Below are 20,876 nucleotides of genomic sequence, written 5' to 3'. Positions count from 1 at the left end.
CTGCAAAAAAGAAAATAAGGTACAAGTGTGAGCCAACAAAATAACAGGTACTATATTAATTATGGTAAAACTTATTTTCACAGAACTTCCAGAGAACAATTCATACTGTATTTGGAAAGCAATTTACTAAGAAGTAGCATAAGGTAGAACATGTTATGCAAATACCACGCGACTTCTAGTGATACTAATCACAGATTTAGACGGATTTTACACTGTCCTTCTGTTTTTCCGTGATCTGGAGGTCCAATTTCTTCACATAAGAGATGAGAAAGCAATAAACTATTTACTACCGTCTCAGATACGCAGTAAGGGTGTGTGTCTTCTGTCTCCATTTATATTTCAGAAAGATTAAAGGGAAAATAAATCACTATATGCATAACACTAAATATATTAAAGGTATTTGATCTTGGTCTCGCTCAAACTGAGGATATCTGAGAGACAAATATTTACTTGTAGTAAAAGTTCTTAAACGAGGGGCTTATTTAAGTGGCTGTTTTATGTAAATGTTATAGAAAACAAGAGTTTACTACAAAAAAAATTGGATTTGAGATTGCCAGAGTTATTCTTCAGAAGATTTTCCATCTAGTTGGGGCTGACATCATAAAATAAGAACATTACCATTTGGTGCAGTAGGCGGTGACCAGATGCCAAAATATTTTGGCAAGTATTTCCGCAGCTCAAGGAGAACACTGTCACAACAATCAGCAGCAAAAACCTGAAAGAAAACAAACAAACAAGAGGTTGAGGATGTGAATCACTTCAAAATGCACAGTATATACCTTCCGGAGCCCAGCAACTATCACCTCTATCCTTGAATATTTAAAGCTACTTCTCAAAACATAAAGAGTCTACAAAATTTAAATGAAATATTAAAAAATATGAGTAATCCAATGCATCTGTGATCTCCCAACTTTCAGAACAGTCAGAACCAGTGAGTTTTCTATTTACAGAGTACTGAGCTAGTTAACTTGAACAAAATTCAGTTAATCTCCGATCAAAATTTACGCTGTGATTGTTTGTATAAAAAAAAAAAACCAGGATAGAGTAGAAAAATGAATTAAATCTTCTCTAAATCCTGGATTGGAAGGATTACTAAAGAGTTTAGCCATTTTCGATGTTATCTGGTTTAGTCTACAGATGTAATCTGCATTCTGTTTCCTAACTTCCCCCAAAAGTAACCCAGAGCTGAATTCCCTCGACTGAACTGCACATGTTCCTACAACTCATTTGTTTTCTAGAATGTGAAAGTGTGAAGAGAAAAACGTTAGTTGAAGAAACAGTTGCCCTTCTGTATTTCTGCAATCTCACCATATTTGCCCAAATCCAAGATGACTCTGAATTCAAAATGACTCTCCAATTGGCTCCATGTTGATTACCTCACCAGAGAGCAGTGCAGGACTCAGTGCCAATTTCCTTACTGCACTATGGCTCCCCACTAGGTGCTGTGCTGCTCCTTGGCTCCCTGATGAACCAAGGAGTGGCAGAGGAATTAGTGAAAAGCCAGAGAGCAGAAAAATGAAGCATGCAGCCAGAGCGTGATGAAGGAATAAGTGATGTATCCTGTGCTGCTCTGGCTCCAGACTCATTCCCCCTATGACTTCTGGGCTCAGCTTGAAGTCAAGGAGCAGTGCAAGGACTCAAAGAGCAGCAGGAGAATCAGCACTGGACCTGGCACAGCTCTCTGGCTCCATGATGATTCCTTTCCCATTTCCTGGATCAACTAGGAGTCAGAGAGCTGTGAGAGAAGTCACAAAGAACAACCCAGGATCCAGTGCCGCCCACAGGTACTTGATTCTAAGACAAGAGTTTGTGCGTCCCATCCCATCCCGTCCCCCCGACAAATGGGAGAGGGGGTGGGGGGTGGAAATCCTTGTCTTAGAATTGGTTACAGATAAAATAATTTAACTTCTCACTTATAACTTACATTTTAAATAACTTCCTACAATGTTGTAAGTAAAAACATATCTGACTGGAAGTCAAGTATTTAAAAAAAAATTAGGAACGGTAAGATTTACAACTTTAGGAAAGATGGATCATACAACTTGAATTCTGCCTCTTTTTGCATTTACATTATGATACAGACTTTAAATATATGGTCATATACTAGTCTTCTCTTCTGCCATAACTCCCGTTTCATTCATTATGCAAGTTACGAACACAATGGAAGTGGGCTAAAAAAAATTAAGGTTGTAAAGCAATTGTAAATTTGGTATGTTTTTATAAGCAAGCTGCTTGTTCTTGCCATGTAAATAATCTTTATTTTACCTTAATAATGTATGGTATATGAAAACAAATAATGTGAACATCTCCGAAGCACAAGTCAAAATCTGCCTTTAGATAGCTACTCTTATTTTTGTTTGCTGCAAGGTATTATGGAAGATTAGGCTAAATGTACTCATTCACCTACTGGTCATCATAATTTCACAACTGGCCCATTTTTATAAACATGAATCTTTATGAAAGAATGATGCAACTATTGTAATGCCCAAAATACACTTGTACTGCAAACAGATTTTAGCAAAAAGCTGTGTACATTTTACACTATATCTGAAAATTACTATCAACATTGCCTACTCCACAATTTTGTGGCATAAAATACTAGAACAAACAAAAACCTTTTTGTTGCGTGAAACAAAGAATTGCTAACAATGTAAAATTATTCTCCTAACTATAAGAGACAAGAGTTACTCTCTTAAGTTCAACCATACACAAGATTTGATGTTTCCCTAGTTACCATAGGGTGTTATGTGAATTTCAAAGCATCTTTAACATTTGCACTAGGGACAGCAGCTGTACATAAATCAGTTGGTGATCAGGAACTGGTTTAAACCTGTGACAGAAAACAAGTTCAGTGGACCTAAACTGCTTTCAAAATGGCCAAAACAAGTTTAAGATAAATCTGGATGGATGTAGACTTAGCTGATTTAAGTCAAACCAGTTTATGGAACTTCTGTCCCAGATTGCCTCCCCATTCAAGTCAACTCAAGAGTCTTCCAGAATCATAGGATGTGGGCTGTGTTCTCTGCTCCAGTGGAGCAGAGCTGGCCCTGGCCCTGCCCCCAGCTATCAGAAGGGGCTTTTCCATCCCACACAGCCAGAAGCCAGGTTCATCCCCCTGGCTGATGAGGGGATGGGGCTGGGGGAAATCAGCCTGGCTCCTGGCTTGGGCAGGGACAGTAAAGCCCCAATGTGGGCTTACCCTGCCTGCCTCAGAGTCAGGTGTCAGGTGGAGAGGGAGCTGGACAATCCCCCCCCTTCTGCTGGAAGAGGGGGCACGGCCAGGTGATCAACACAGCTCCTGACTTCCAGCTTGGAGTACATCCCCCACTGCAGCATCTCCCTCCCCCCTGCACTGCCTGCACCAGGCACAGCCTGGCTGGGGGTTCAGATCCAGGCACGGGAGGAGCTGTTTTTCCCCACCCCACTCCCTCCTCAGCCAGCCAAGGAGGGGGTGTAGCTATGGGACTCACCAGGCTCTCAGCTCTGAGGGGGGAGGAAGAAATGCCCCACTGGGGGCTTCCCTCCTTATGCCAGCTTCTCAGGCTGCCCAGGGCTGAGGAAAAGGTGTAGCTAGGGGATTTGCTTGGCTCCTGATCTGTTTGGGTCAGGTCTATGAAACTACACAGCAACTGTCAGTGCAGTATGACATAGAAAAAAAAACAAACAAACAGGATTTTCTATTAAAAATATTTACTCATCATTTTTCTGCCAGAAAGATAACAAAACAGCAAGCTTCACTTCTTCTCACTTATAAGTTTTGCATAAGAAAAATCAGTAGCACTTCACAGGATCTGCAGCCTCAGGCAAAGTGTTAACCTTTAGCAACTTCTGGAGGCTCAAAAGGGCACAACAAACCCTGACCTATCATTTAAATGGTCACAAACTCCAGGAAGAAGACTAATTTAGGCTGGACATAAAGGAAAAACTTCTTTACTGTCCAAGTCCCCAGGGCCTGAAATAGACCTCCCCCACCCAATCCCAAGGTGGTGCAACCTACTCGGGATACTTTCAAGAAACATTTGCATGCCTACCTTGCTGGAATCATTTGACCCCAGCTGACCTCCTGCCACTTGGGCAGGGGGCTGGACTCAATGGTCTTGCGAGGTCCTTTCCAGTCCTAATGTCTATGAAATCAAAGGAGTTACACTGTAAATCTTCAGCATAGCAAGAGGAAGGAAAAAGGGAATCTATCAGGGACACAGAGCAACAGCGCTGAGGACAGGATCTTCTCTGTACAGCTGGGTTTTTAAATGCTCACCAAAACTGGTCTCACAATAGGTAATACAGCAATTCCCAAAGGGCATGCTGTGGCACACTAGTGTGCCATGGAAGCAGCAGAAATGGGTCATAAAAAATGTATTGGTCACAACACACTGACCAACACAACAACACTGACAAAACTTTTGAGTGCAAAGTCCCTTAGTTTGTGAAAATCCCCCACTGTCACCATTTAAAAAGATTAACCAAAAAAGCCTTTGTTCATATTATTCATTTTAATAGTCCTTGTTAAAGTGGCCAAGACAATATGAATACCAGAGCTATAAGCTTATTTTATTACATTTATAGCTCTGTGATTACTTTGAGACAAAAAACTGCCACGACTTTGCAGTTCTTAGCTTTTTAGGGATTTTTCTAGAAAGAAAAGCTAAGTATGAAATACCAGAGAACTTTCAGTGGTTGGCACACAGCTACAGGTATCCCTTCACAAGCGCCACAACTGATCACACAAAAACTGTTCTCTAGCACATGTGAGCAAGTGAACAGCGTTCCAGTTTCTACAGAATAAGTAGTAAACATCAAATAGCTGCACTCTTTTTTTATTTTAATAGTTTACACAATGGAGCCCCGAGAGCTAGAATTTTAAAATTCTACAATGAACTATATAAATCTCGGTCACTTTCCATCCTCTCAATTGTCTTGGTTTTTTAAATGTCCACCAAATTACTTGCTCTCCAAACCATTTCTCTCTTCCTGAACATTATGCCTTATTCAGAGTCTGCAGGAGAAGACGACAACTGTTATTTTGATGGAATAAAGGAAGAGAAGCATGGTAATAACATTAAGAAGCTTCTTGATCAGAGCCTGAAGCAAGGCATAGAGAAGGGCAACTAGATTCAGCTGCAGTTAATAAAAAAAATCTAGTTTGTCATTTCTTTTGGCAAACCAAGGAGGAAGGAGGATGGGGGGCAGAAGGGAGGAAGAAATTAAGTACAGATCTATTTAACACATCAAATTCAAACTCAGTTCCAACTACAGAAGCTAACAAATGAGACACAAAATACCAATCATAAGCACTAGGTTACTTTCACTGTGGAAAATTCAATACAGCATGTAGTGTATTTTTTAAAAACATGCATTAAATACATTTTGTGGTTACCTATAATAAAATGTTTTTAAATGTGGGAACTAGCAATGATATCTTGGTATTTTTGCAGTGGAAACCACAGTTTTGTTGGGGGTTTTATTTGGGGGGGTTGAAAAAATATATAATATTATTATTATTATCATCATCATCATCATTATGCCATGCTCTTCCAAATCACTTACCAACTGTTCACCACAGCATTTCTATTAAATATAATTTAATAAACTTCTGCATTACCTAAACTATAATATACCTTTGAGTCATAGCAACTTATTTAGACAATATAACAGTGTATCATCTGTAGTTAGATTAAGCTATAATTACATATGGGATATTCTAATACAACTAGAACAGTAGTCCATATGTAGGCATAATACAATCCAAGTTATATTAGCATAGGTAACCTTCCATTAAAATATCTAATTTGCCTGAGTTTCCACCTCTTATTACCAAAATAAAACTTGCCACATTTCTAAGACTAAACAAAGGTTACTCTATTAAAGGAACGCCATACTCTCTCATATACCACATCCCCACAAATAAGACAGGCACTTTGTTTTTGGAAGGTAGGGGATAAACATATTTCAGAATTATTGTGGAGAGAACTCACCTGCCCTCAGCTGACCCAAGGGCTCTTCAATCAAAAGCTAGCGTTAACATTCCTCTCACAGCTGCTGAATTGGCAGCACCTTTTAGCCGAGCAACCAAAATAGCACCACACAAATATATAGCGCATATTCTCATCTATGTTTCTTTATAAAACACTTGTATATTTTTCAAACTCGGTTTGCAACTTGGTTAAAAATCTCTCTCCTCCCTAACAGTGCATGGAGAGCCACCTAAAACATAAGAGTAAGAAACGAACGTGCAGAAGTACAGTCTAGAAAAACTTGCAAAGTGGTCTTTAAGTTTTCCGTTGTTGGTCTACTTTTTAAATGCAAGCCAGGTTACAACTTTGAATGGGCAAGCTAATGCAATTTGCTGATCTTAAGACAGTTTTACCCTTTCAATAGCACTCTTCCTCCTATTTTGAACTGCATTACCAGGTTCTGATGTACAAGCAGATCTCACCCCCCTCCACCCCCCCACACAGTAGAAAAGCACAGATTACACTTCAGGGTATCAAGCCATACATATGAAGGCAGAAGACAAAAAAAAAAAAAGCTCAAGCCAATGATCCTGAAAAGACCCAGAATATGGTCTTCAGAAGTCTCTGCATCCTGCTTACCAAAACTTATTCTACGAGATCTTGTTTCACAACATTACTTGATGACATTGTAAAGGAACAAAATATTTCAGTACCCAGCAGCAGAATAGTCATTACCCATTTTTTTCAGTAAAGTCCAATTTAAATCAAGACATGTATTTTGTAAACCCGTGTTAACAAAATACCCTAATTCAGGGGTGCCCAACCCAAAGGTAAGGGATCACATCCAGCTCCTGGTGCTCCCCCAGGGTTCAGAAATTTGGCAGCGGGGAGCAGTAGTACTGCTCCTCTGCTGCCAAACTTCTGGACCGGTAGGGAGCACCAGGAGCTGGCTCTGGTTCCCAATCCCAGTGCACAAGTCCAGGCAAGGGCAGCCCTGGGCCCCAGGTCCCAATCCCAACACATGGGGGCAGGAAAAAGGCAGCGCTGGGACCCAGGGCCCAATCCTGGTACTCTGGCAGGAAGGGGGCAGCACCAGACCCCAGAGGCCACTCCTGGCACATAGGGGCAAGCCCCACAAGGTCTGATACTAGTGTGCAGGCCTCAATCAGGCCCACAGACTGGTCCCAAACCACTCACCTGCCCACAAAGGCCAAAAAGCTTGAGGACCACTGCTCTAATTCATACTGCAGCAAAATATGCCTTTTCTGCCTAATTTAATTTTGTGCCACCAGCCAGTAACAATTTACATAACACAAGCTGCCTTATCACATTTTGCCTGAGGTAGGCTGAAAGACATACAAACCTTGCAAGGTAGCTGTTACATTTCTACCAGAAAGCTAGAACATCTTTAAATGGCTGACTGATTCTTGCCATGCAGAAGAATGGGAAAACATCAGAATTGTTTTCAGTCAACACAAGTCACAAAATACTTATTAAAATCTGAAGTGGTAAGACAAAAGAAAGAAAGGAATCTATTAGCAGCAAAATGAGCTGCTACCTCAGAAGAATCTTGAAGGAAATAAAACATATGGTGGAAGAACACAATCACCAGAAACATAGTCTAGCATTCTCTGCACACCTAACTTCTGTGGAGTTACAGGAGCACAGAAAATTCATGCAATTCACATTCTGTGTAAAAAGAAACTGCCAACAGACAGGCAGTACATTAGACCAACATTACTGAGGCTTCGAAGTTCAGTACTGTAAAAGTTAAAAAACTATAGCAACAGTAGTGATGATGATGTAGTTCTACCCTGTTGTATGCCCAACCTGTATAATAATTGAGGCAGGTTCTTTTGATAAAATAACAAGTTCATTAGAATCACAGAAAATGAGGGTTGGAAGGGACCTCAGGAGGTCATCTAGTTTAAGCCCCTGCTCAAAGCAGGACCATCCCTAAAGATATCATCCCAGACAATCCCAACCAAGTTATGATAATATATACTCAAAAGAGAAAGATTTAACATTACATGGACAACAGTGAAACTATAATTACTTAAGCTCTCAAGTCAAGCAGTTGAAAAGTGGGCAATGTTATTTAAAATGAAGAGGGTGTTGTGCATCTAACAGCCTAGATTTGTTTTGGAATCACTTAAAAAAATTAACAAATCAGAATTTGATTAGTTGAAATTCTAACAGCTTACTTACATGCATATTGTGTGTCAAAAGCTGTCAGTACGGCAAAGACTGTTACTACTTAGCTGTATGATTATAATTAGCCAGTAGCAAGAGAAACCTGTTCTCCACTAAAGAGTTACGCTACACATCCAGAATTAACCTTTCTCCGATCCTGGAACTGAGGGAATTCTTTCTGCAGGGCAGCACGACAAACTGGACACTGCAGCCATGTGCTGATCCTGGGTCCTCAGAATTAGAAGAGACTCTTGCCCAACACAGCTAAAGAGAAAATGCCAAATCCCATTCTCTTCTCTCCCTCAAAACTCATGGCAGCTCCAAAATATTCTAAGTACAGTATACCAAGCTGTGGCTTCAGCAGCAGCAGGAGCCCAACCTCAGAACGGTCAGCAACTTCAGCACATTTCCAACAGTGAGAGAAAGAAAATCTTAACATGAGAGAACATAAAATAATATTCTCTTAATATTTTGTAAGGCAAAAGATAAAAAAAAGGCTCCTCTGCAGCCTACAGCAACTATTAGGAAGCAAGAGGTGTAATATTTTTTTCCAAGACATTTTGTTACAAGGACTCTTCTTAATGTAAATTTTTAGGCAACTTAGACATAAGGATAGACAAAACCTCAGTATGCTAGATAACTAAATAGTAGTATTTTATAGTTCATCAAATTATAATAGTAGTAGTACAGTTTGATAACCAGGAACACACAAAAAAAATCAAATGGGGGAAAGAAATGCCATATGACAAACTTTATAACGTACTGCAAAAGTTTTTTTGGTTTTTTTAAAGGCTTAAATATATTACATTGCAGAATATGCTACTGCTATGATAACTCAAGTCTTGCAAGAAGCTTTACATAGGCAAGCAGCAACAACAACAGCCAGTATAAAAATCTTTCTTTCCCAAACCTAATATTACCAGTCTAGGGGCCATCCTGATGTACTATTAGTTGGCATGTGTGGCAGTCAGGGTCAGACTGAAGCAGTTAACCAGTCATAAAACTTGCTGAAAAGTAACTTGTTTTAACAGTTTATGGAGGCACATATGTAGGGACCTACTGAATTCATGGCGGAAGTAGAGTGCGCAGCAGCTCCTTTAATCTTGCATGTTCCCCCTGTGTGCACTTTGCTCCCCACCCCCACTGCTGATTAGTGGAGAACCCTGACGCTCCCTCCCGATCAGCATGGAAGCTAAAACAGTGGTTTTAAACATGACGCCATTTTTGCCTCCCCACCAGTCAGCAGCAAATAGCAGAGCCATCTGGGGCCCCTCAGCCAATCAGTGGCAGGAGGCAAAAATGGCGCCATATTTAAAAGTGCAGTTTTCTCCTTGCCACTGACCAGAAGCGAGCCACAAGCAGGGCCCCTCTGATCAGTTGCGCAGGGGGGAAGAGAGACAGAGGGATGGACTAGCAAGATTAAAGGAGCCCCAGTGCACCGTACTTCCACGTGTGTCCCTGCACATGTGTATATGATGAAACTACAGTAGTCCACAAAATTTGTAAGAGCTTCTGCTAGTGGCTACCAAGTGATTTCTGCTCTTAGTGTAGACAAGACCAAAGAAAGATACTTAGGAGGACACTTACTTATAGAAAGACAAACACTTTAAAAACACTACTACTGTCCCCTTCTCTTTCTTGCATTCCCCTCCCCTCCAAAACTAACCTGAACGGAAAGTTTCCCTCTTGCTTTATAGATTTTCTACAAGTTTTCCCACTGTCTCCAATTACATGTAGACTGAAAAATACTGCTATGACATAAAACAGTGCTTTTAAAAGGAAAATCCTGCTGGAGATCTATTTTTCTTCAGTCTCTGCACATGAATGATGAGAGGCTGAGAGCCATGGGGCTCTTCAGCCTGGAAAAGCACAGGCTCAGGGGTGAACTGATGGCTACCTATAAATTTATCAGGGGTGCTCATCAGGATCTGCGGGAACGTCTGTTCACCAGAGTGACCCAAGGGATGACAAGATCAAATGGTCACAAACTCCGCCGCGACCGATTCAGGCTGGACATAAGAAAGAACTTCTTCACTGTCCAAGCCCCCAAGTTTTGGAATAGACTGCCACCGGAGGCGATTCAAGCACCCACTTTGAACACCTTCAAGACACATTTGGATGCTTATCTTGCTGGGATCCTATGATTCCTGCTGACTTCCTGCCCCTGGGGCAGGGGGCTGGACTCGATGATCCTCCAGGGTCCCTTCCACCCCAAATGTCTATGAAATAAACCAGCAGCTACCATGAACCTTGCAGTAGGGCTGCACAGGCAGGGTCTCTCTGGCCCAGGACAGAGGGTGTAAAGGAGTGTTTGTCTTGGGTTATAATAACTGACTGGCCTGTGGTGGTAGCTGACAGTGCCGCCCATATGGGACTTAAATCCAGTAATGGGTGGGCTGCCCTAGCCATGGGACAGAGACACCAGGACTGGCACCAGGAGACAAAAGTCCTAGTCCTGCCTTGACTCCCCATCAGCATTTGAGGTTGCACTTGGCATATGATGGCAGCACCTGCACATGTCAGGCTGCACCTTACATATTATGACTATACCTGATGGGTGGGGGGTCCATATTGATACCACAGTACTATTACATAGTAATAAAATGGTGATTTTGAACTGGTGAGTTGCTTTTAACTTCACCTGCGTCTGCCAAACTAGTTTTTCTATAAATAAAATTAATTTTGGCTCTATTAGCTACAGGGCCTATGCTACACTCAAAAATGGCGAATCAGAGGAAACGAAAAATTGATGCTGAATGACAAGTTTTCAAAAAAAATAGTTGGACTGCTGATTTTTTTGTTATTGAAGAAAACAGGAACATCCCGTGTCTGATTTGCCGAGAAAGTAGCTGTCTGCAAGGAGTACAATGTGAAGTGACGTTATTCTACAAAACATGTAAAGAAATTTGACAGCCTGGTGGGTCAGATTAGAATTGATCGGGTGAACTCTCTAAAACAGAGCATGAACAGGCAACAGCCTTTTTTCAAAGCTGCAAGGCAGAATTCTGAGGCAGCAACCAAGATCAGTTTCTTGATATCCAAGGCAATAGCTAAGAGAGGGAAACCACTGTCTGATGGAGAATTTGTGAAAGATTACTTGGGCATATTTACATCTGAGGTATTCCCTGATAAACAGCCAATGGTGGAGAATATCAGCCTTTCACATCAGACAGTTGTTAGAAGAGTAGACAACATGGCATCAAACACTGAAGATTCACTGATGAAAAGTCTCAGTTCTTGTCAGTTTTACAGCTTGGGGGCTGATGAAAGCACAGATGTGAGTGATACAGCTCAACTGGCAATCTTTGTACAAGGAGTAACCAAACAATTCCATGTTGTTGAGGAACTGCTCAACTTATGTCCAATGAAAGGCAAAACAACAGGACAGGACATTTTCAATGAAGTGAAACGTGTCTTGTTGAAATTCAATCTTCCAGAGGACAAACTCTGTGGTCTAACAACTGATGGAGCCCCCACGATGATAGGCAAGCATAATGGATTTGTCAGTTTACTGGTCAAGTCAGCGCCTCAGGATGTCATCGCATATCACTGCATCATTCACCAGGAACAACTGTGTGCAAAGGCCCTGGAGATGAAACGTGTGATGGAAAAGGTTGTTTCTACAGTCAATTTCATAAGGTCAAAGGGGCTTAATCATAGACAGTTCCAAGCATTTCTTGCCGAGATAACGTCACCATGGTGTGATCCTATTTACTTCTGCCAAGTTCATCGGCTCAGCAGGGCAGCCACGCTACCCAGATTCTGGTCACTGCTTGACAAAATTAAAACCTTCACAACAAACAAAAGGAAAAGATGCTAGCTTCATGGATGATGATGCATGGCTGAATGACTTGGCATTCCTAGTTGACATCACCAAGTATCTTGCAGATTTGAATATAAAACTACAAGGGAAGGATCAATTTGTCAACAGACTGTATGAACACATCCAATCCTTCATTCATAAGCTGGAATTGTTTCAGAAACAGTTGAATAAAAAGAATGTCACTCATTTCACAATACTATTAACAAGATGTGCTGAGACTGTGAACCATGACAAGTATTCTGCACTGATCGGCCGTCTGCTGGATGAATTCAAACAAAGATTTGCGGATTTCAGGGAACACAGCGATGAGCTGAAGCTGTTTGCAGATCCATTTGGAACGGATGCCACCAATGCTCCTGACACGTTCCAAATGGAACTAACTGACATCCAAAAAACAGTGCCTTGAAGAGAGCTTTTGCAGAACATGACCTACTGACATTTTATAGTCAATATATATTACATGGCACTCTTTCCCAAATCTATTGAATCATGCACTTCAGTTCATTGCACTGTTTGGCAGCACATATTGCTGTGAACAGCTTCTCTCAAGAATGAAGAACATAAAAACAAAATCAAGATCACTTTTGACAGATGGACATTTATCTGGAATGCTCCGCATCGCCACATCAAGTGTGCCAGCAGATATCGATAACTTGTGCAAGCAAAAACAATGCCAGGTATCACACTAAAGAAATCAGTGTTAATTGTAGTTTTCAGAAAGTTAGACTTGTACACATTGTTTTTACACTGTTTTTGTACACTTACAGCGTGGATTGGAGCATGCTTGTTTTCTTGAGACTTGACAACAGTTGTATTGCCACCTGTCTCTTTTTTGCCTGGATAGTTCCTGTTGTAACAGAATGTCCCAAATTATGAACCTCACTGGATAACTGTGCTGTATGCTTGTTTAAGACTGAACAATATGTTCAAGAATAGAGCATGAACGATCTGGGCTCCAACGTAAATTTGGAGCAGGTAAAAGTCTTTGTAAAAATACTGTCCAGTGTTTGGATTGGGTTTGCTTCTGTTTCTCTTTGTGCAGGATTGGGGGTTCAACTTGTTAAAGATGTGTTGCTAACAAGTTATTAATTCAATAAAAGTAAATCTTCTTAAAGATTATTCTCAAAAATGCCCATATTTTGTTGCTTTGATTAGTTTTCACTCTGGCTGATATCTTTTCCACATCTGATCTGTCGACTTGCATTATAGATTCATAGATGTTAGGGTCGGAAGGGACCTCAACAGATCATCAAGTCCGACCCCCTGCATAAGCAGGAAAGAGTGCTGGGTCTAGATGACCCCAGCTAGATACTCGTCTAACCTCCTCTTGAAGACCCCCAGGGTAGGGGAGAGCACCACCTCCCTTGGGAGCCCATTCCAGACCTTGGCCACTCGAACTGTGAAGAAGTTCTTCCTAATGTCCAGTCTAAATCTGCTCTCTGCTAGCTTGTGGCCATTGTTTCTTGTAACCCCCGGGGGCGCCTTGGTGAATAAATCCTCACCAATTCCCTTCTGTGCCCCCGTGATGAACTTATAGGCAGCCACAAGGTCGCCTCTCAACCTTCTCTTGCGGAGGCTGAAAAGGTCCAGTTTCTCTAGTCTCTCCTCGTAGGGCTTGGTCTGCAGGCCCTTGACCATACGAGTTGCCCTTCGCTGTACCCTCTCCAGGTTATCCGCATCCTTCTTGAAGTGTGGCGCCCAGAATTGCACGCAGTACTCCAACTGCGGTCTGACCAACGCCCTATAGAGGGGAAGTATCACCTCCCTGGTCCTATTTGTCATGCATCTGCTGATGCACGATAAAGTGCCATTGGCTTTTCTGATGGCTTCGTCACACTGCTGGCTCATGTTCATCTTGGAGTCCACTAGGACTCCAAGATCCCTTTCCACCTCTGTGCCACCCAGCAGGTCATTCCCTAGGCTGTAGGTGTGCTGGACATTTTTCCTCCCTAGGTGCAGCACTTTGCATTTCTCCTTGTTGAACTGCATCCTGTTGTTTTCTGCCCACTTGTCCAGCCTATCCAGGTCTGCCTGCAGCTGTTCCCTGTCCTCCGGCGTGTCCACTTCTCCCCATAGCTTTGTGTCATCTGCAAACTTGGACAGAGTACATTTCACTCCCACGTCCAAGTCGCTGATTAAGACATTAAAGAGTATCGGTCCAAGGACCGAACCCTGCGGGACCCACTGCCCACACCCTTCCAGGTTGAGACCGACCCATCTACCACGACTCTTTGGGTGCGACCCTCTAGCCAATTCGCCACCCACCGGACTGTGCAGTCATCCACATCACAGCCTCTTAACTTGTTCACCAGTATGGGGTGGGATACCGTATCGAAGGCCTTCCTGAAGTCTAAGTATACGACATCCACCCCTCCTCCTGTGTCCAGGCGTTTTGTAACCTGGTCATAGAAAGAGACTAGGTTGGTCAGGCACGATCTGCCCTCCACAAACCCATGCTGGTTTCCCCTCAGCATAATTTGTCCTGCCGGGCTCTCACAAATGTGAGCCTTGATAATTTTTTCAAAGACTTTACCAAGGATGGAGGTGAGACTGACCGGCCTATAGTTGCCCGGGTCCTCCTTCCTCCCCTTTTTGAAAATGGGGACCACGTTAGCCCTTTCCCAGTCCTCCGGGACTTGGCCTGTGCGCCATGAGCATTCGAATATTCCCGCCAGTGGCTCTGCAATGACGTCGGCCAGTGCCTTCAGCACCCTCGGATGGAGCCCATCCGGGTCTGCCGACTTAAAGGCATCCAGTTCTTCCAAGTGACTCTGCACCACCTCAGGATCTACGCATGGAAGTCTGGCGCCTTGCTGCTGCCTTTCTACAACCCCAGTGAGAGACTTGTCGTGCCCCTCACTTAGGAACACTGAGGCAAAGAACTCGTTGAGGAGTTCAGCCTTGTCCCCCCTATCTGTCACCAATTGCTTCTGCCCATTTAGCAGGGGTCCTATTCCTCCCTGGGCCTTCCTTTTACTCCCTATATATCTAAAAAACAATTTCTTGTTGTCCTTTACTTGGGTTGCCATCCTCAGCTCCATGGTAGCTTTGGCCCGCCTAACTGCCTCCCTACAAGCACGAGCAGAGGAGGTATATTCATCTTTAGTGATCTCACCCTGTTTCCACTTTTTATGTGCTCCTCTTTTGGCCCTTAGGCTGCCCTGGATTTCTCTGGTCAGCCATGGAAGCCTCCTGGCCCCTTTCCCTCTTTTGCCTCGCTCGGGGATCGTCTTGCTTTGTGCCCAAAAGATCGTTTCCTTTAGGCACAGCCACCCTTCTTGGGCACCCATCCCATCAAAACTCCTACTCTGCAGTGCTTCCTTGACTAATCGCCTGAGTGCAATGAGATCAGCTTTCCTAAAGTCTAGCACTTTCACCCTACTAGTTACCTTACCCACTCGCCGTCTTATGTTGAATTCTATTATAAGGTGATCACTGTCTCCCAGATAGCTACCGATCTGGAGGTAATCATGTCATTAATTATGCTTCTTTCAGTCATTGAGAAGTGAGTAGAAGCGAAAGTGTTTATTTTAGTCAAGTGTTTGGTATTCTTTCATTCTTGCTTTTATATTGTTTTTATTTTGGATTTTAAACCACATTTCCAGACCCATTCCATTGTCATCTCCTGCAACTTCACTGGTGTCAAAGGTCACGTGACATCACTTCCTGATGTGATACCACTTCCTGTGAGGTCTTCGAATATGGCTCGCCAGCCCACTGGGTGATAAAAAGTTCATGATCCGGCCCCACATTCAAAAAGGTTGGACACCCCTGCTATATACCATGGGGTGAGGGGCATGTGGCAGGGGGGCCCACACCCACTCTAAAAAGCCATATATCTCCATGTCCACCCCCACCTCCTGCAGGCACGAGCTCCCCTTCTCACTCACCAGCTACACCATGGGGAATTAAGTGATATTATGCAATTATGTGCAGTCATGCGTTTTATGCGCAAAGTTACATGGGTGCATAATTGCATAAATCTCCTGGGATGCACCTTTTTGCTTAAAGACTTAGAAACTAGGAGACATGCTTTTCCTTCTCAACTAGCACTTCTAGGGCTTCCCTTACCAAAACTGATCACAAATCTAGATAAGGACAGATTTTCCTGAATATCTGGCTACCCTTTCAAGTCTTAGTTAACCTCAGCTTCTGGCCACAACACTTACAAGCCTTGGAAACTGCTGTAAAACTAACACTCATGGTAACTTAGATAAACAGGACATGGCTATGTGACTTAGAAAAACAGGATCTCTCTCTTTAATTTGTCATGACTTTTGACCACAAGCTTCTTTGACATAGGTGTAGGAAACAAGCAGAGAAACAGATTGTAGGGTAGAAAGAAGTCAGACCCTCAAAAGTTTCTCTTCAAAATAAAAATAAAGATTTTCTTTTTTATTCCCTGGATCAATGGAAAAAAACACTAAGAGGATAATTTTGGTCTTAAATAGTGATAGCACACCTTTATCAGCTCTTCCAACTCGTACATTAGAGTTCATACCTTGTTATCGCATCATTCTGTAAAGACCCTCTCTGTTCAGCCTCCAACTCTCACTGAGGAACTACTACTCAGGCTGGATTATATCCTTCATAATCCTATCTAATGACATAACCATTGTGAAACCTCAAGAAAATATTGACATTTAAGTCTATGTTAGTCCCACTTGAGCCATTTCTATTTCACTAATTTATATTTTAGTAGTGTTATAACATCAACTATGAAGTTACACAAACATATCAATAGTGTTTTCAATTGCATCAGTGTGTGCCCCATTTTGCAGCCATCTTTATTCAATACAATTACAAAATTTAACACATTTCTTTTTGAGACTTAATTAAAGATTCTTAGTTAACACACACAAAATCCTCAAGACTCAAGAACAGTTGTTAGCAATCTACAGACTGGGTAGTAAACTTTTTAAGTCGTCTCTCCACCTTCTCAAGTTTCTGGATTCTGCCATTTGAAAACATGTGAACACAAATATTTCACTACAAAAGCTTTCATCTTTCATAAAATCCATGTTACCTTCTATATAGCATGCCCAAGATTCTGATCCATGTGACAGGAAAACGACACTTCAATATATTCTATTAGAAATATTTGATGCTACATAGTCACATAAAAGCCTATTTTGTACACATACATATATTACCATAAAGTTCTATAATATACTTTATGTGACAAGTAAATATTCAGCATAAATACTGTAGGTCTGAGTAATGAAGGTGGAATCTGACAGTTCAAATAACTTTTAAAATCTACAACATCGTTGGGGGTAGCGTGCATACATATGCATGTGCACATCCACATTGGAAACAGAAAAAGATCCAGAGGGTTAAGAGATATGGAGGGTTATGTTACAGACAATAATAAATGATGCAGAAGAGGCCATTAAATTGCTATTTGTTTTTTATTTTCCCTAAATGTTCCCATATTCTTGTACTGAGAGGGAACATCAAGTTTGACAAAATGAAAAGGAAATGCTATTCTTAAAAAAAAAAAAAAAACTCCAAAAAACAAAACACACACACACACACACACTGCACAGTAAAAGCCCTTAGAGCAACATGTCATAAGACAAAAGAGCTAACTGGATTATTAAAGGATGTTTATCAAAACAATGAGTAGCCATGGCCGTTCTTTTATTTTTCTTTTTAGGATTAAGGACATAGCAAGTCTCCTGCTTTGGGACAAAACCTACTAACTAACAAGGTTATTGTTATTCCATGCTCCAGGCTCTTTCATCTTCCACTGAAGCTTTTCAGTACTAAGCCCTATGAAACACAGGCCCCTAAGGTAGACAAACCACTGTCTACCTGCCATATACAGTTTTCCATGTTCCCAGATTCTAATTTACACTAATCTGTTAAAAGGCCTGGGACATCTTAAGGTTGATGGAATATGGGCCCCATAGGAAAAAACTCCACTAACCAACCAGCCTGCACTGAACATAAACCACATAAACAAAATTTAAGATGCTATCTGATTTATAAAAAAAGCAAACTCAAGAATGGCAACAGGTTTGGACTATATACAAAGTGCATTAAACTCTGTCTTGAAAAATATAATAAAAAAGTTGTTACAAATATACAGTATTTTCTCCCCACAATTTCTGTAAAATTCTCAATAAACAGTTTCACATACACGAAGAAAGTGTTGTTGGCTTGCTTTTAATTAAAAGATGTAGTGGGAGAGGATTGGTAGGGATTGTTTTGAGGAGGAGGGGAAGAGTTATTTGTTTGTTTGGGGTTTTTTAAGCATAACGGAGAAGGAAGCAAAACTCTTTATAGTGAGCCACAACTGGCAGGATAGGCAATATGCATTTTTGCAACACTACATTCTATAAAAAAAGGTAAGGGAGACTAGGAAGTAATTAGAAGTTGGCAGTACACATAGTGGCTTTGCAGTCAGAAAAGTCAATGCTTTCTTTAGGCGAAAAAACATTATATATAGAATTGAATAAACCCTTACTATTGTTTATGGAGCAACAGAGCTCAGTCTTACTTATTAGAGAATAGATCAAGCATTCAAAGAACAGAAATTAACAGCAACAAGATCTAAACAACATAAAAGTCTTCTCACACAACATTGCCATTACAACAGGGGTTGTCAACCAGGGGTACTTAGAAAAGTCTTCAGGGGTATGTTGGGGGGGGGGGGGAAGCGGGTGGGGATGAACCACACCCTGGAGTGCCATGGCGGCATCGCCCCAGTGCATTCACCTCTTACTTCACACCAGGTGCTGACAGCCCCATGCACCTCACCATCCCAGCTCACTCTCCCGATTGAGACCCTCGCGGCAGCCCAGTGGCCAATGGCAGCGGGGGCGGGGGGAAGTAAGTGCATTTTCATGCCCGCTTCCGGGGGGGGAAGCGAGGGAAATGCTGGCCCTCTGTGGCCTGCATAGGTGCTGCCCAGCCTAACAGTAAGGTAGCACGTAGTAGCTACCACCGCCACCACCCCACGCCCCTTTCCCATAGCCGGTTGTACATGCAGCTCCACAGACTGCTGACACATGCAACCAGCCATAGGAAAAGTGGGGCACGGTGGCAATGAGCGTCAGTGGTGGCCGCAGAGTGCGAGCACCACCCCCATATCTCCCCCACGTCCAGCCGCCACCAGCAGGGTACACTTGTTAAAAAAAGGTTGAAAACCCCTGCATTACAACATCATTCAATCTTGACACTTAATAAGCGGAATTTGAAAATTAGCCCCACGTGAGAATAAACTGTGCCCTGCTTGCCTGTTGTATCACTTAAACTTTCCTGTTAGTAAGGGCCAAGGAACCTTTTAAGTCAGAAATATAATTCAACTTTCATTAAGACCAACTACAACCATAAAGCAGGATTCTTACCTTGTTGTAAAACTCTTGTTCTCTGGGACCCCGAGGTGGTGGCTGCAATTGCTTCAAGACTGTGCCATCAGGATGCTGCAGAATACCTAGAAAACAAACAGGTTGTTCTAAACTTAATTCTAAAAAAAGATACAACTCATGGTTTTTAAAGCTAGGAAGTATTTTACTAGAAGTAGCCTAACTCCTCAATTCAATTTCTCCTGCAACTCTTTGTACAGAGGCATGAAAATAGACAAATACCACAGCAAACCCTCTACATCGGGGTGGGCAATTATTTCAGCAGCCACTTAACAAGTTCTGACGAGTTGTCAAGAGTCACGCACATAAAATTTTATAAGATACCTTTTTAACCAATTTTAGTATATGATTTGTTTTCTTAATCTATAAATCAAGCATCTACTGTAACATTTTAATTTTATTTCAAAACATATTTTTGTTCTATTTTTTTTAAGTACTGTATATAGAGGCAATTGCATAATAGCTCAAAATAAAATCTTACTCTTGAATATTGTGTGAGGGGGATGGGAGGGGTACGCATGTGTGTGGGAGGGGCTGTTTTCACACTAAGTCCCAAGACCCAGCTAGGGATGGGGAGGCACATCTGGTCCATAGCTGCCCCTGTAGCACTCTTCACGGGACTGAGCCCCATCGGCTCCCTCCTAGGGCAGCCAGTGACTGCCAGTCCCGGAGCCAGCCAGTTCACACAGCTTCCCATCCACAGTTGGGAGATGGTAGAAGGCAACCTGGAGCACCACGGGGGTAGCCACAGGCTGGATCCAGTCAGTTAGTGAGCCGGATTCAGCCCACAGGCCATATTTTGCCCAACCTTGCTTTAAGCAGATACTGGAAAGCATAAGCAGATTTCTCATAGAAAAATATATTAGGTTATACAAATTGCCTCAACTTTGCAGCAGTGGACATACCAGTTTTCCATCACTTCAAACACATGCTATTTCACATAACCATGAGAACAGAGTCATTGACAGTCCTTCAATACAAGGGTGACTGTCTTCCAGTAAATAAAAGAGTCACTGGTGAATTCAGAGATGATCAAAGAGGCCAATCTGAGATACATATGTTCAACTGCAGACAGAAAATAGTTCTAGGAGGAACAAGTGCACCCTGAAGATATCAGATCACACCTTTGTCTCTCTCATCTATCTACCTCCATGAGGTGAATTTCCGCGAAATGCGTGCTGCTTTGTTGTACATCATGATGCCACTGGGGAGAACAGAACAATAGGAAAAAGAACAGGCCAGAGAGATCCAGTCTGGTTTTTATGACTGGAGTATCAGAAAAGGGTGCCGTAAGGCTGTCATCTGTATAGAGCAAAGATCACTAGCTGTTGGGCTCATGAGGAGGTGTTGAGTATTATATCCACATTTTTCATTTCCTTATTTCTGAAATTGTATTAAGCCTGCCTGTGGTTACAATTGCTACAAACATCATATGGCATATTAGCAGAACGGTTTTGTTTTTTTAAGTAGGGTTTAATGGAATGCCAAGAGCACTAGCCCTTTTGGAATTGAACAGGACAAGTTTTATTGTTT

General features: G+C 42.1%; 1 protein-coding gene across 1 annotated transcript in view; it reads right to left on the bottom strand.

Moving 5' to 3' along the window:
• IPMK (inositol polyphosphate multikinase) overlaps positions 1–20,876 on the bottom strand; it is a 67,152-nt gene that overhangs the window by 37,966 nt on the left and 8,310 nt on the right. Inside the window, exons 2-3 of the mRNA XM_059729929.1 lie at positions 19,326–19,411; positions 619–715 (exon numbers count right to left, since the gene is read on the bottom strand). Of these exons, the coding sequence (XP_059585912.1) occupies positions 619–715; positions 19,326–19,411 (183 nt within the window). The remainder of the gene's footprint in view (positions 1–618; positions 716–19,325; positions 19,412–20,876) is intronic.

This window comes from Alligator mississippiensis, chromosome 6 (assembly GCF_030867095.1).
Source record: "Alligator mississippiensis isolate rAllMis1 chromosome 6, rAllMis1, whole genome shotgun sequence".
NCBI classification, from domain to species: domain Eukaryota; kingdom Metazoa; phylum Chordata; order Crocodylia; family Alligatoridae; genus Alligator; species Alligator mississippiensis.
Note: the sequence above shows the minus strand (reverse complement) of the source record. Positions and strands in the feature narration are given on the sequence as shown.